Source organism: Centropristis striata, chromosome 13 (genome assembly GCF_030273125.1).
Source record: "Centropristis striata isolate RG_2023a ecotype Rhode Island chromosome 13, C.striata_1.0, whole genome shotgun sequence".
Classification (NCBI taxonomy): Eukaryota; Metazoa; Chordata; class Actinopteri; order Perciformes; family Serranidae; genus Centropristis; species Centropristis striata.
The window spans coordinates 35,848,287-35,861,614 of record NC_081529.1 but is presented as its reverse complement, the minus strand read 5'-3'; the positions used below and the strand labels follow the sequence as shown (position 1 = coordinate 35,861,614).

General features: G+C 35.9%; 2 protein-coding genes across 4 annotated transcripts in view; both read left to right on the top strand.

The window, feature by feature from the left end:
• adap2 (ArfGAP with dual PH domains 2) overlaps positions 1-5,510 on the top strand; it is an 11,729-nt gene extending 6,219 nt beyond the window's left edge. The window contains exons 6-11 of the mRNA XM_059347155.1: positions 535-684; positions 784-867; positions 1,881-1,943; positions 2,977-3,054; positions 3,739-3,967; positions 5,137-5,510. Of these exons, the coding sequence (XP_059203138.1) occupies positions 535-684; positions 784-867; positions 1,881-1,943; positions 2,977-3,054; positions 3,739-3,967; positions 5,137-5,165 (633 nt within the window). The 3' untranslated portion in view covers positions 5,166-5,510. The remainder of the gene's footprint in view (positions 1-534; positions 685-783; positions 868-1,880; positions 1,944-2,976; positions 3,055-3,738; positions 3,968-5,136) is intronic.
• A 1,366-nt stretch (positions 5,511-6,876) lies between these two features.
• The window catches only part of rhot1a (ras homolog family member T1a), a 37,943-nt gene continuing 31,491 nt past the window's right edge, over positions 6,877-13,328 (top strand). Inside the window, exons 1-4 of one of the 3 annotated variants that reach the window (XM_059347133.1) lie at positions 6,877-7,251; positions 10,860-10,918; positions 11,858-11,939; positions 12,855-12,898. In XM_059347133.1, the coding sequence (XP_059203116.1) occupies positions 7,215-7,251; positions 10,860-10,918; positions 11,858-11,939; positions 12,855-12,898 (222 nt within the window). In that variant the 5' untranslated portion in view covers positions 6,877-7,214. The remainder of the gene's footprint in view (positions 7,252-10,859; positions 10,919-11,857; positions 11,940-12,854; positions 12,899-13,328) is intronic. The other 2 variants (XM_059347134.1, XM_059347132.1) reach the window with 2 other exon arrangements.

Sequence of the window (13,328 nt, the reverse complement as noted above, 5' to 3'; positions counted from 1 at the left end):
ACATGTATTCTTACCAGTAGCAGCTCAAAACCAGATAATTTTCTTAGAGTTTTGGTCGGGCCCTCCTCAACCTTCCCAGTATCTCATGTGGCCCCTTGGGAAAATGAATTGCCCACCCCTGATCTAGAGTGTCTTTTAGTACAATCGACCACTAAACAAGACATTTTTCGGCAACCAAAATGTTACTTTCATTAACTGAAAACACACTGTGAAAGGATTAAAGTTTCAAGAAGTGAGTTGTGGTGACTTGTCAATGATTTACCAAGTATTTATATATAAATATAATGAAGAATTGAAACCAGTGATTGAGACAATAATCTCTAAGGTGATAAATAAAGTGAGAAGTAGGCTAATTTATTCATAGACTTCTATACAACCAGACTTCTTTATCAACATTTTATTAAGGCACTTCTACATTAGCTTCTGTTTTCAGGCATGAAGGCTGCAGCATCTGCATGCTAATTAGCTATTTAGATCCAGTTGTTGTGTCCTTTATAAAAACTCTGACGTGCACGTCTCTGTATGTGTGATCAGGAGTCCAAAGGCCCGAAAGCTGTGATCCCCATCAAGGACCTGAACGCCACCTTCCAGCCAGAGAAGATGGGTCATCCTCACGGGCTGCAGCTCACCTACCAGGACACCGACCACACCAGGAACCTCTACGTCTACCACGAGTCTGCTGAGGTGGGACTGCATGACTGCAAGTATAAGTTCCTAAATGATTGATCCTGATTGGCTACTGCAGGCTGTGGAGAAGCTCAGGGTCTCTTTTTTCTGCTCCAGGAAATAGTGACGTGGTACAACGCCATCCGAGCTGCTCGCTACGCGTACCTGAAGACGGCGTACCCGACCGGAAGCGATGAGGAAGTAAGATTCAGACCTTCTCACAACCAAATAACAGACTGTTTACTAGATGTTGATGCACTTAAAGCTGGATTAGGCATGTTTTTGGCATCATTGAGCTAAAATCCCATAATAACCTTTCAGTATATCGTAATAGAAGAAAGAGAGAAAACTAGACCTCAAAATTACAAAAAAAAAGACACAAAATGACCAAAAAAGACACAAAATTACAAAAAAAGACACAAAATGACTGAAAAAACACTGAATTACTTAAAAAAGACACAAAATGACCAAAACAATACACAGAATTTCCAAAAAATACACAAAATTATTAAAAAAGACTCAAAATTATTAAAAAAAGACACAAAATTATTTAAAAAAGACACAAAATTATTTAAAAAAGACACAAAATTATTTAATAAAAGACAAAATTATTTTTAAAAAGACACAAAATTACCAAAAAAAGTAATTAAAGGGACCTTCCACACACAACACGGTAAAGTGCCATTCATATAAAACTCACATTAAACTTTCATATCAAGGTGGGGGCCACAAAATATCATCACGAGGGCCACAATTGGCCAGCGGGCCGCCAGTTTGAGGCCCCTGCTTTAGAAGATCTGGCCTGTGATGTTAGACTTTGGCCAATCAGAGTTGATTTCAGAGAGAGAGAGTGCTCTATAAATGCATGTAGTCCCTCCAGTGAAGCCTGATTTTTTTTAAGCCTTTTAAACTGTCATCAAAGGTAAAACTATTAGAGAAGAAAGACTTTATTGTCATACATCCAGATGCAGTGCAGTACAGTATATAGAAGATTTAAATTGTGTAAAAATGTAGTCTATTGTCCAGGGAGGAGGCATTTAAACTACATTAAAGCGTGTCCATATGGTCGGCCGGTGGGAGGGAGAACTAAAGAACTCTTGCAGTTTATTCTCAGCTAATGAACTTTCACTTTCAGCAGAGTCAACAGAAACTTTCCTCTTTTCCTTTGTAATGTTTTAAAGTTTAACACATGCACCTTTATGTCTCTTTGTCAGCTGATACCAAAGATAACAAGAAACTACCTCAAAGAGGGATACATGGAAAAGACCGGGCCATCGGTGAGTCATTAAAGAAGAAAACATTCATACTTCTATATAGATTCTCTTGTGAATTTATATGTGCACATGTATGGACATATTAACTCTCCACCAGCAACGATACAGTTGTTTGCAACAAAAATAGCTCATATGAGTGTGTTTCTGTTCCTCTTACACATACACACACACGCACACACACACACACACACACACACACACACACACATCCATCCTTGTACTTCTATCTTTGTGAGGACCCTTCATTAATGTAATGCATTACCTAGCCCCTTCCCCTAACATTAACCATCACAACAACCCTAACCTAAACCTAATTATAACCTTAACTGGAAAAGTCTTGAAAAGGCACCTGCAAAAGTCTTGAAAATGCACTTGCAAAAGTCTTCAAAATTTACCTGCAAAGGTCTTGAAAATGAACCTGCAAAAGTCTTGAAAATGCACCTGCAAAAGTCTTGAAAAGGCACCTGCAAAAGTCTTGAAAATCAACCTGCAAAAGTCTTGAAAATGCACCTGCAAAAGTCTTGAAAAAGTACCTGCAAAAGTCTTCAAAATCAACCTGCAAAAGTCTTCAAAATGCACCTGCAAAAGTCTTCAAAATGCACCTGCAAAAGTCTTCAAAATGCACCTGCAAAAGTCTTCAAAATGCACCTGCAAAAGTCTTGAAAAGTGCTTGACCTCGACAGTGTTAAAGTCACATCATATTACTGAATGCCAAATTAAGGAGACTTTCTGTTTTCTTCCAGTAATACTTTGACACCAAGTCCTAACCCTCAAACAGACCCAAAAGAAGAGAGGACAGGCCAAAATGTCCCCACTATCCAAACATGTCCTCACTCTGTTAGTTAAAAACTGTTTCCGTTCTTCATTATGTAGAACATACAAGTATACACACATATACACACACACTTGAATAAAAAAATTTGTAGGAATGTATTGGTGTGATAGAAGGAGTTGAGGAAATGAAGCTTGTGCAGACTATTTACATGTGTACACTACTGTATTTTTAATGTGAAACATTTAATGTGTTTCTTAACAGCAAAAGGAGGCGTTCAAAAAGAGATGGTTTATTTTGGACTCTCAAAACAGGAAGTTATTCTACTTCAAAGGCCCGCTGGTGAGGACTTCTCATTCTAACTTTGTGCTGTGTATTGTTATAATAATGTTTGTCAATCACCATTACAGGAACATCTAAACAAAAAATTGAATATCATGAAAAATATTTTTTGTCAATCATTTCAGAAAGTGAAACTCATCAAATACATTATATAGATTCATTACATAGCTTGAAAAGCATGAAAAAGCTCACAATGTCAATCATAAAAAGAAGTCTTTAATCAATAAGATAATTACATAAGCACATAATAATAGTATTACTAATTAAATAAGCACATAAAGCTATGGTCAGTAGGTAAATTATACCCAAAACAATATAATTAAAATACTATTGCTAGATATAAGACGAAAATACTTGGTAAGCTTCATGTTTTTTGCAGTGTGAGTGTATAGAAATGAACAGACTTTTCAGAAGCCTGACATTTGTGTTTAAAATATCCTTTCTTTTTTTGATCTTATGTAATATTCTTATTTTCTGAGACACTGAGTTTTGTGTTTTCATTCTCTCTAAGCCAGAATCATCAAAATTACAAGAAAAACAGGCTTGAAATATTTCACTCTATGTGTAATGAATCTATATAATATATGAGTTTGACTTTCTGAAATAATTGACAAAAAATATTGAGCTTTTTCACGATATTCTAACTTTTTGAGATGTACCTGTGTGTTTGAATGTGTGTGATAGGATGCAGAGGAGTTAGGGGTGATTTTCATCGGCACGGAGAGCAAAGGTTACTCTGTGAAGGAGTGGGTCCCGCAGCACGCTCGGGGAAACAAATGGAAGTGTGGTGTGATGGTGGAGACGCCCGAGAGGAAGTTTGTCTTCATGTGTGAGCAGGACAGGGAGCAGAGAGAGTGGCTGGAGGCCCTCAGACAGGTCCTGTCCCGGCCCATGTCCCCGCAGGATTACACCGGTGAGCACAACCAGGTCCTTTCTCTCCTCTCTGCCTCCACTGTTTTTCCTGCTTCGCTCCTATTGTTTTGTCTTCTGTTTTATACTTTGGAAGACTCTCTCTCTTCACTGCTCTCAAAACTAAAAAGTCGTGGATTTGATCAACTGGTCTCTCAACGCAATTGTCACCATCTTCTGGAGGAGAAGCCGGGGCTCAGGGGAGTCCTCCTGCCCTGTCGGGACATTCCCAGCTGGCTACACGATGGACGGTGGGAGAGGTGACGTGTCGTGTGCCAGACGGCTCTTTCCGTGGAGGATATTGAAGATTTTGAACTTTGCTGCAACTTTGACACAAATTTTATGCAACTTTGCCACAACTGTGCTGCAACTTTGATTCAACTTTGCCACAACTTTGATGCAACTTTGCTGAAACTTTGATGCAACTTTGCTGAAACTTTGATGCAACTTTGCTGAAACTTTGATGCAACTTCAATGCAACTGTGCTGCAACTTTGCTGCAACTTTGCCACAAATTTTATGCAACTTTGCCACAGCTGTGCTGCAACTTTGATGCAACTTTGATGAAACATTGCCACAACTTTGCCACAACTTTGCCACAACTTTGATGCAACAGTGCTGCTACTTTGATGCAACTGTGTTGCAACTGTGCTGCAACTTTACTGCAACTTTGCTGCGACTTTGATGCAACTATGATGCAACTTTGATGCAACTTTGCCGCAACTGTGCCGCAACTTTGCCGCAACTGTGCTGTAACTTTGATGCAACTTTGATGCAACTATGATGCAATTATGATGCAACTTTGCCACAAATTTGATGAAACTATGATGCAACTTTGATGCAACTCTGCCGCAACAGCGAGACTCCTTTCCTCCTTTCCTCCTTTCCTCCTTTCCTCTCCTCAAGTTGTGCTGTATTTCTTTCTCTTCATCTCTGTCTTCCTGTCCTGTTCACCTCTGTCATATTGTCTGTGTGTTTTATACGTTTTGGACGGGTTGATGGCAAATTTTGTTGTACTAGTACTTGTTACTCTGTGCAATGACAATAAAGTCTTCTGATTCTGATTCTGAAATAGTGCCGATATTGCTCATATTGATGGAGATTTCAACCCACAAACAAGCCTCTTATTTGCATCCATATGACTCTGCTCTAATACTCGTGTTTCTCTTTCCAGCTGAGGCCAACGTCAAGTATAAAAGATGAAGTTCAGAGAGGCGTGTCTGCAGGAAGACGGGGAGAAGACTGGACTGTTTAGAAACACAAGTGTCTGATCTACTGTACGACAGATGAACAATGATCTGCTGTCATGGCTCTGTACCAGTACTGACTCTCATCTTGAACCAGGACTCTGACTGGACTCAGGGCCATGGTCTGGATTCATCCACTCCCTTTAACTGACACCAGATCTGATGCTCATCACAGGCCGAAGACAATACTTTATCATTATGTAAAATCCTACAAAACATCCCATCAGGAGATCAACACTGGTATATTGAAGCAGAAGATTTGTTACAATTGCTGCCTGTTATCATACATATTTTTATGATGTTTCTAGAAAAAACTTAATAAATTGAAACTGTTGTTTTGAAGTTATATTTCTGGTTTATTAAATAGATAACATGTAAGAAAAAACTATCTATCTATCTATCCATCTATCTATCTATCTATCTATCTATCTATCTATCTATCTATCTATCTATCTATCTATCTATGTATCCATCCATCCACCCATCCATCTATTTATCCATCCATATATTTATCCATCCATCCATCCATCCATCCATCCATCCATCCATCCACTTATCCATCCATCCATCAATTTATCCATCCATCCATCATCCATCCATCTATTTATCCATCCATCCATCCATCATCTATCTATCTATCTATCTATCTATCTATCTATCTATCTATCTATCTATCTATCTATCTATCTATCTATCTATCTATCTATCTATCCATCCATCCATCCATCCATCTATTTATCCATCCATCCATCCATCTATTTATCCATCAATCCATCCATCCATCCATCCATCCATCCATCTATTTATCCATCCATCATCCATCTATCTATCTATCTATCTATCTATCTATCTATCTATCTATCTATCTATCTATCTATCTATCTATCTATCTATCTATCTATCCATCCATCTATTTATCCATCCATCCATCCATCTATTTATCCATCAATCCATCCATCCATCCATCTATTTATCCATCCATCCATCCATCATCTATCTATCTATCTATCTATCTATCTATCTATCTATCTATCTATCTATCTATCTATCTATCTATCTATCTATCCATCCATCCATCTATTTATCCATCCATCCATCCATCCATCCATCTATCTATCTATCTATCTATCTATCTATCTATCTATCTATCTATCTATCTATCTATCTATCTATCTATCTATCTATCTATCTATCCATCCATCTATTTATCCATCCATCCATCCATCTATTTATCCATCAATCCATCCATCCATCCATCCATCCATCCATCCATCCATCCATCTATTTATCCATCCATCCATCCATCATCTATCTATCTATCTATCTATCTATCTATCTATCTATCTATCTATCTATCTATCTATCTATCTATCTATCTATCTATCCATCCATCCATCCATCTATTTATCCATCCATCCATCCATCCATCCATCCATCCATCTATTTATCCATCCATCCATCCATCCATCCATCCATTTATCTATCTATCTATCTATCTATCTATCTATCTATCTATCTATCTATCTATCTATCTATCTATCTATCTATCTATCCATCCATCCATCCATCCATCCATCTATCTAACTGTAGTTCCTCTCTTTACCACCAGAGTGCAGCATAACGCGTTTGTAAATCCCTCCTGTAGTTTGTCCTCTGCGGCTCGCTGTAGTCGCCGGGTGTTGGAGGTCGGGCATGCCATGTAACATCCTCTGCGAAATGCATATGTAAGCGCCGAAAAGAGTGACATTAACGTGAAATTACAGAGAAATGTGCCACCGACTCCTCTCTGAACAGCACCTCCTCCTGACCCGGGTGGACTAAAAGTGAGAAGGAGCTCGCGGAGGAGAGAGAGGAGGACAGAAAGTTGTCCGTCCGGTTTGTCCTACAAAAGGCGCCCAGAGTCTGACAGCAGCAGCGGGACTAGAGTGCGCAGGCCCGGCTGCATCCAGAGGACTTCATGACATAATAAAGACTGTGCTTTTGGCAGAGGGAAGCAAGATAAAACATGAGGAAGGACGTGAGGATCCTGCTCGTAGGGGAGCGTAAGTAGCGGCTGTCTTTAATCCCGCAGCGGCTCAATGCTACATGGAGCTAACATGCTAACCAGAGAGCTAACAGCTGCTCCCAGCCAGTCTGATCACACTGGACAGGACTGGGTCTGGGAAAACCCTCAGAAAATGAGGCATTTTGGGGGTAAAAGTGTTTTTTTTTTTGGTTGTTCCTGTAGTATTTTTTGTGCTGAATCCATTTCTGCCAGGTGTCAAGCTGTAAAAATCACGGTTTAATCATAATTATTGATCAATTAGATATTATATATATTATATATTAGAAATGGCTATAATTTTCCAACTTGTGAATATATTATATATGCTTGTTTGGTATCATTGTAAAGGGGGCATCCATGGCTTTCATTTAAGACCAAAGTTGTATCTTTCTGACAAACACAGAGGTCACATGACCTCTTTAAACCAGAAATTACACACATTTTACCACAATTTTCTCCTAAACTCTCTAGTTGATGTGATCCCTGTAGGATCAAGGGACATCAGGGACCAAAAACCAACAACTGCAATACTTCATAGACTCTGTCAGTTCAGGAAAAGTATAATATAGCCATACTATTTCTTTGTGAGAGGTTATTGTGAGCCTTAAATTAGAAGTCAGCGGCTCAGGCCAGTTCACCTCCATTCATTCTTTGGACCAGTTTGTCACAAAGATACAACTAAATAAACATGGATGCTCCTTTACAATGATACCAAACAACCATATATAATATATTCACAAATTGGAAAATTATAGCCACTTATCTGACATACGGCAGAAATGGATTCAGCAAAAAAAATACTATAGGAACAACCAAGAAAACACTTTTACCCCAAAATGCCTCATTTTCTGAAGGGTTTTTCCCAGATTCAGTCCTGTTTATTATATTTGCAGCCAGTCTATAAGAACCATTCACAGAGACTGTAACTTATCCAAAGTGTGTGGACAACATAAAGATATCCTGGGCTTCGGTGTGTGCTGAGCCCATTATGTCTCTCATGGTGCATGATGCTGAATCATGAGTGTTTCCATGAAACGTTACTTCCACGTCTTGATACTCAACACACTGTTAATAATTTATTCTTCTAGATGTAAATGCCCAAATGGTTAAGTGAAGAAACTTAACATGATACTCAAGGAATTGTATTTGGTGTTATGGTGGACAGCATAAACAAAGTAAGACAAAAAATGATTAGCAATAAGTGCAATTATTGTTAAAATAGAAGAGCAATGTGCAGTAGGGCTGGGCAATATGGACCAAACGTCATATCCCGAAATATTTAGGCTGAATATCGATATACGATATAAACCTTAGTGAGAGCAAATGTTCAGTCAAAGTCAAAGTTAAATATGACATGTCACAAGTAGTTTCAAAGCTCAATAAAGTGCACATTAAATAAAAAAATATCTTAAATAAAAAAGCCTATGAAATAAATTAGGCCAATGTTTTTTTCTGAAATAAATATATTTATGTGAGAAAAGAATAACAAACATTACAAAATAACTAAATATGACAAATCCTAGTAAGGGCAGCATTTATATATAAAGAGAGAGAAAAAAAAAGAACTATATCGATATATGTGATATGGTAAGATATGGCAGAATTATTGGTAAATAGTTTCCAATTACAAAAATCTTTAAGACGGCAAAAGATCCAATCCTCGCTTAAAATTGTGTGTTCACCTTAAGGCTGGGCAATATATCGATATAGTTAAATTTGTTTTTATTTTATATATATATAAATGCTAGAGTGTGTCATGTTTAGTTACTTTGTAATGTTCATTATTCTTTTCTCATACATATATATATATATATATATATATATATATATCGATATTCAAACTAACTAATATTCAAACTAAATATTTCGGGATATGACTTCTGGTCCATATCGCCCAGCCCTACTTCCCCTTTATTTGTTTCTCCCGTTGAAAGCATGCATGTTGTCGGTACTATTAATATTCAGTTCTGGCTCTGCAGGATGGCCTACATTGCCACATGAGGCCAGTTGGTGCTGAGAGTTCCTGAAGGAGCTGCAGCCAGAATGCTTCATGCCTAATAAATAAATGTTATTCACTCAATAGAACATAATATGTTCTAAATGTTGGCATCATTGAAATATAACTAAGTAATTCTATCTATGATAACCTTCATTTCTCTAATTTCTTATTGTGTATTGAGGCTTTGCTCTGAGCTGTAATCCACTGAGTGCAGGTTTGAGTTTCTCTTGGCTGCAGCTCTTCATCCTCTTCAGCTGCTTTTATCTCCGTCCAGTCACTTAATACATTACCCAGACCGCTCAATGAAAATGGGAGAGGCCATGTGTTGATGACCCCATTGTCAGTTTAACCCATAAGAACCTATGGTGACACCGTGTAACAAACACTTTAACCCATTTAGGCCTAAAACGCCTGGAAAAAATACCTGTAAAACCTTTGGGCGATTTTAGAATAAGCCCCTAAAACCTGAAGTTTTTTTTAGTAATTGTATGTCTTTTTTAATAATTTTGTGTCTCTTTTGGTAATTCTGTGTCTTTTTTTTTGGTAATTTTGTGTCTTTTTTGGTCATTTTGTGTCTTTTGGTAATTCTGTGTCTTTTTTTGGTAATTTTGTGTCTTTTTTGGTAATTTTGTGTCTTTTTTGGTAAATCTGTGTCTTTTTGGGCAATTCTGTGTCTTTTTTAATAATTTTGTGTCTTTTTTTGGTAATTCTGTGCCTTTTTTGGTCATTTTGTGTCTTTTTTTGGTGATGATTTCAAAGTTCTGGAAAAGTCCCATGATGCATTGCGACACTCCCATATGTATTCTGATGCATTTCATTGGCCAAGAGACCGAAAATAGGTGGAAAAAAACTACAAATACTACAAAACGACGTATCCTCTTTCCCGGCTTTAATGGGTTAAATCTTCTAGAATCTCAGCTTTATGCTTCACATTAACTCATTAAATCCCTAAGCGACGTATTAAATAAACACGCTGGTGTGGTGGTCATGTGACTGTGACAGGAAGTGACTTCTCCAAAATGTTTCTGTGACTGGAAACACAAATGTGAAAAAGTAGCTCATTTCAAAAAGCTTATTTTTTGTTACTAGGCAAAGTTTAAACCCGTTTAACAAGCCTAATCCGTTAATATAGTGCCCTTTATTGCATTTAACCCTATTATAGTTTTCATTCATTCATTCATTCATTACCATTAACCGCTTGTTTTTATTTATTATTGATTTATTATTATTTTGTTACTTAAAAACAAATGTGAAAAATAATTTGTTGCTAAACAGCACTATTAATGTCACAATTTTATTATATGTTGTGGAGATGCAAAAGAAAAAGGCTAATTTGTGTTTCTGTAAGCAGAAAAGGTGTCGAGTTTATTTATATTAAAATAAGAAATATCATAAAAATAAGTACCATAAACGCCCAATGTGACAGATATGAATATATAGAATTTAAATTAAAAAAACATCATAAATGTGTTCTATGTGGTCCACTTGTTCTGTGGTTTATCTCCCATAATTTCCCTTTAAGGATAAATAGGTTCTGGGTTCTTATGGGTTAAGATGTGTGTAGTGCATGATTGTTCTAATAAAGTTTTTTTTCTCTGTCTGTGCAGCCAAGGTGGGGAAGACGTCACTGATAATGTCTCTGGTCAGTGAGGAGTTTCCAGATGAGGTACGTATCAACAGGAAACCAGCTGATCAATACATGATCACATCCTGATCAGATATTATCAGGCTGGTTGATTCACCCTCTGAAGACCAACACGTTTCAGGGTTTTTTGTTTTTTTTCTTGCTCCAGTTTTAAAGTAAGGCCACATTTTACTGACTGTGGCCTTGTTTTTTTTATTTATTGTAATATACAATATACCTGCTCCTCTATGGAAACAGCACGATCATGACTGGAAATAAGATGTATTTTTTGCAGTATAACGAGGTTAGAATGTCGTAAATTATAAAAAACTAAAACTTCAAGGTGAAAGATTTTACATTTTTGTCTTGTGACTGTCAGCGAAATCATTCATGTTTTCACAAATGCTCTGAAAAATGCTGATTTTTAAGGTTTTTACAGGATCTGGTTCATCCAAACGGGTAATTTTTGGTGAAATTATATAAAAATAAATAAATAAAAGAATAGAATATAGATTAGAATTCTTTATTGTCATTGCACAGAATACAACGAAATTGGATGGCAGTCATCTTGGTGCTTATAGATTAAAAAACAAAAAAACCCCAACTAAAATTAAACAAAACTTAAAACAAAAAGTAAAAAAATATATAAAAGAAATAAGATACATTTTAAGTTAGATTTAGTTTTTTTTCCTGACAAAAGCATTTGTCACACATGATTCATTCAAGGACCAATGCAAATTAAAAGAAAATATGATTTAACATATATATATATATATTATTTTGCATTTTAAGGCTATAATAAATGGTGTACTTTTGATTTTAAAAGATGATTTTTTTTTTATTATAAAAGATTCAGGTTGTGGGACTAGGAGGGTTATTGTAGATATGACTTTTTATTTGGAGAACATACAATATGTATCTAATATTAATTGAGGCTTTGTTGTTATCAGAAGCTTATAAAACGACCCTTTGTTTTTCCAGGTTCCTCTGCGAGCTGAAGAGATCACCATCCCAGCTGATGTCACCCCAGAGAGGGTCCCCACACACATAGTAGACTACTCAGGTAAACACACCTGCACCACCTGCACCACCACACACACACACACAGTCTAAAGGTGATACCAGTAATTAGGGCTGTTCCATATCGTATTGTTCACGATTATACCGGTATGTTTTTTTGGGAGTATAAAAAAATGCATATCATTATATTGGCAACATTCCTACTTCTTGACATTGTGGTGTAAGGGTTTATATTAATTACCTAAACCAGGGGCTTCAAACTCACGGCCCGCGGGCGTGATGATATTTTGTGGCCCTCACCTTGATATGAAAGTTTAATGTGAGTTTTATATGAATGGCACTTTACCGTGTTGTGTGTGGAAGGTCCCTTTAATTACTTTTTTAAATAATTTTGCGTCTTTTTTAAATTTTGTCTTTTTTGTAATTTTGTTTCTTTTTTGGTAATTTTGTGTCTTGTTTTTAAATAATTTTTCATCTTTTTTTAATCATTTTTCATCTTTTTTTTGGTAATTCTGTCTTTTTTTAGTAATTTTGTGTCTTTTTTTGGTAATTTTGTGTCTTTTTTTAAATAATTTTGTGTCTTTTTAAGTAATTTTGCGTCTTTTTAAAGTAATTCAGTGTTTTTTCAGTTATTTTGTTTTTTTTGTATTTGGCAACTTTTGAGATTTGCAATTTACACTACATTTAGATTTATGATTGATTTTTATTTTGTTTTATGATTTTTACGTGTTTATACAGACTAAAAAAACATATTTTCTATATATTTTTCAGTATTTTTTTTAATATCATCAAGAATATCATTATCGCAAAAATATCGTGATAATATTTTAGGGCCATATTGCCCAGCCCTACCATTAATGATACCATCTTCATATTAATAGGAAAAGATTGATTAGGTAATCATAAAGCTTGAAAACATGTTAAAACTCTCCTGATGTGCTTTTTTGACACATTTTAGAAGCAGAACAGTCGGACGAGCAGCTGTACCAAGAAATATCAAAGGTTGGTTCCACTTAATATTCTTATTTTTCACCCTCATCTGGTTTCCTAAAGGCTTTTATTCACATATGGGTCAATAACATGATCTAACAGTGTCAGTTGGTGTAACCAGTAATTTTTCCCCATAAAAATCTGATTATAAACAGGAAAATAAATGTAAACTAAAATGAAAAAGAATTACAATCCACATTTATATTACAACACTTGGGTATATAACAAGTTTTGCATAATTTCTCAAGACTTTAGAAAGAAATTGTTGTTTTTAGATTATATTCTGCTCAATATTGACGAAATGTGTAAATGTAAAAATACTCAAAAAATAATTTAATTTGATGTTTTTTAAAATGAAGTAATTATTTGTATAAGTCCACTTGAATACAATGTATGTGAATAAAATATTTAATATTTATCTTTTTTTGTGGTTACACCATTT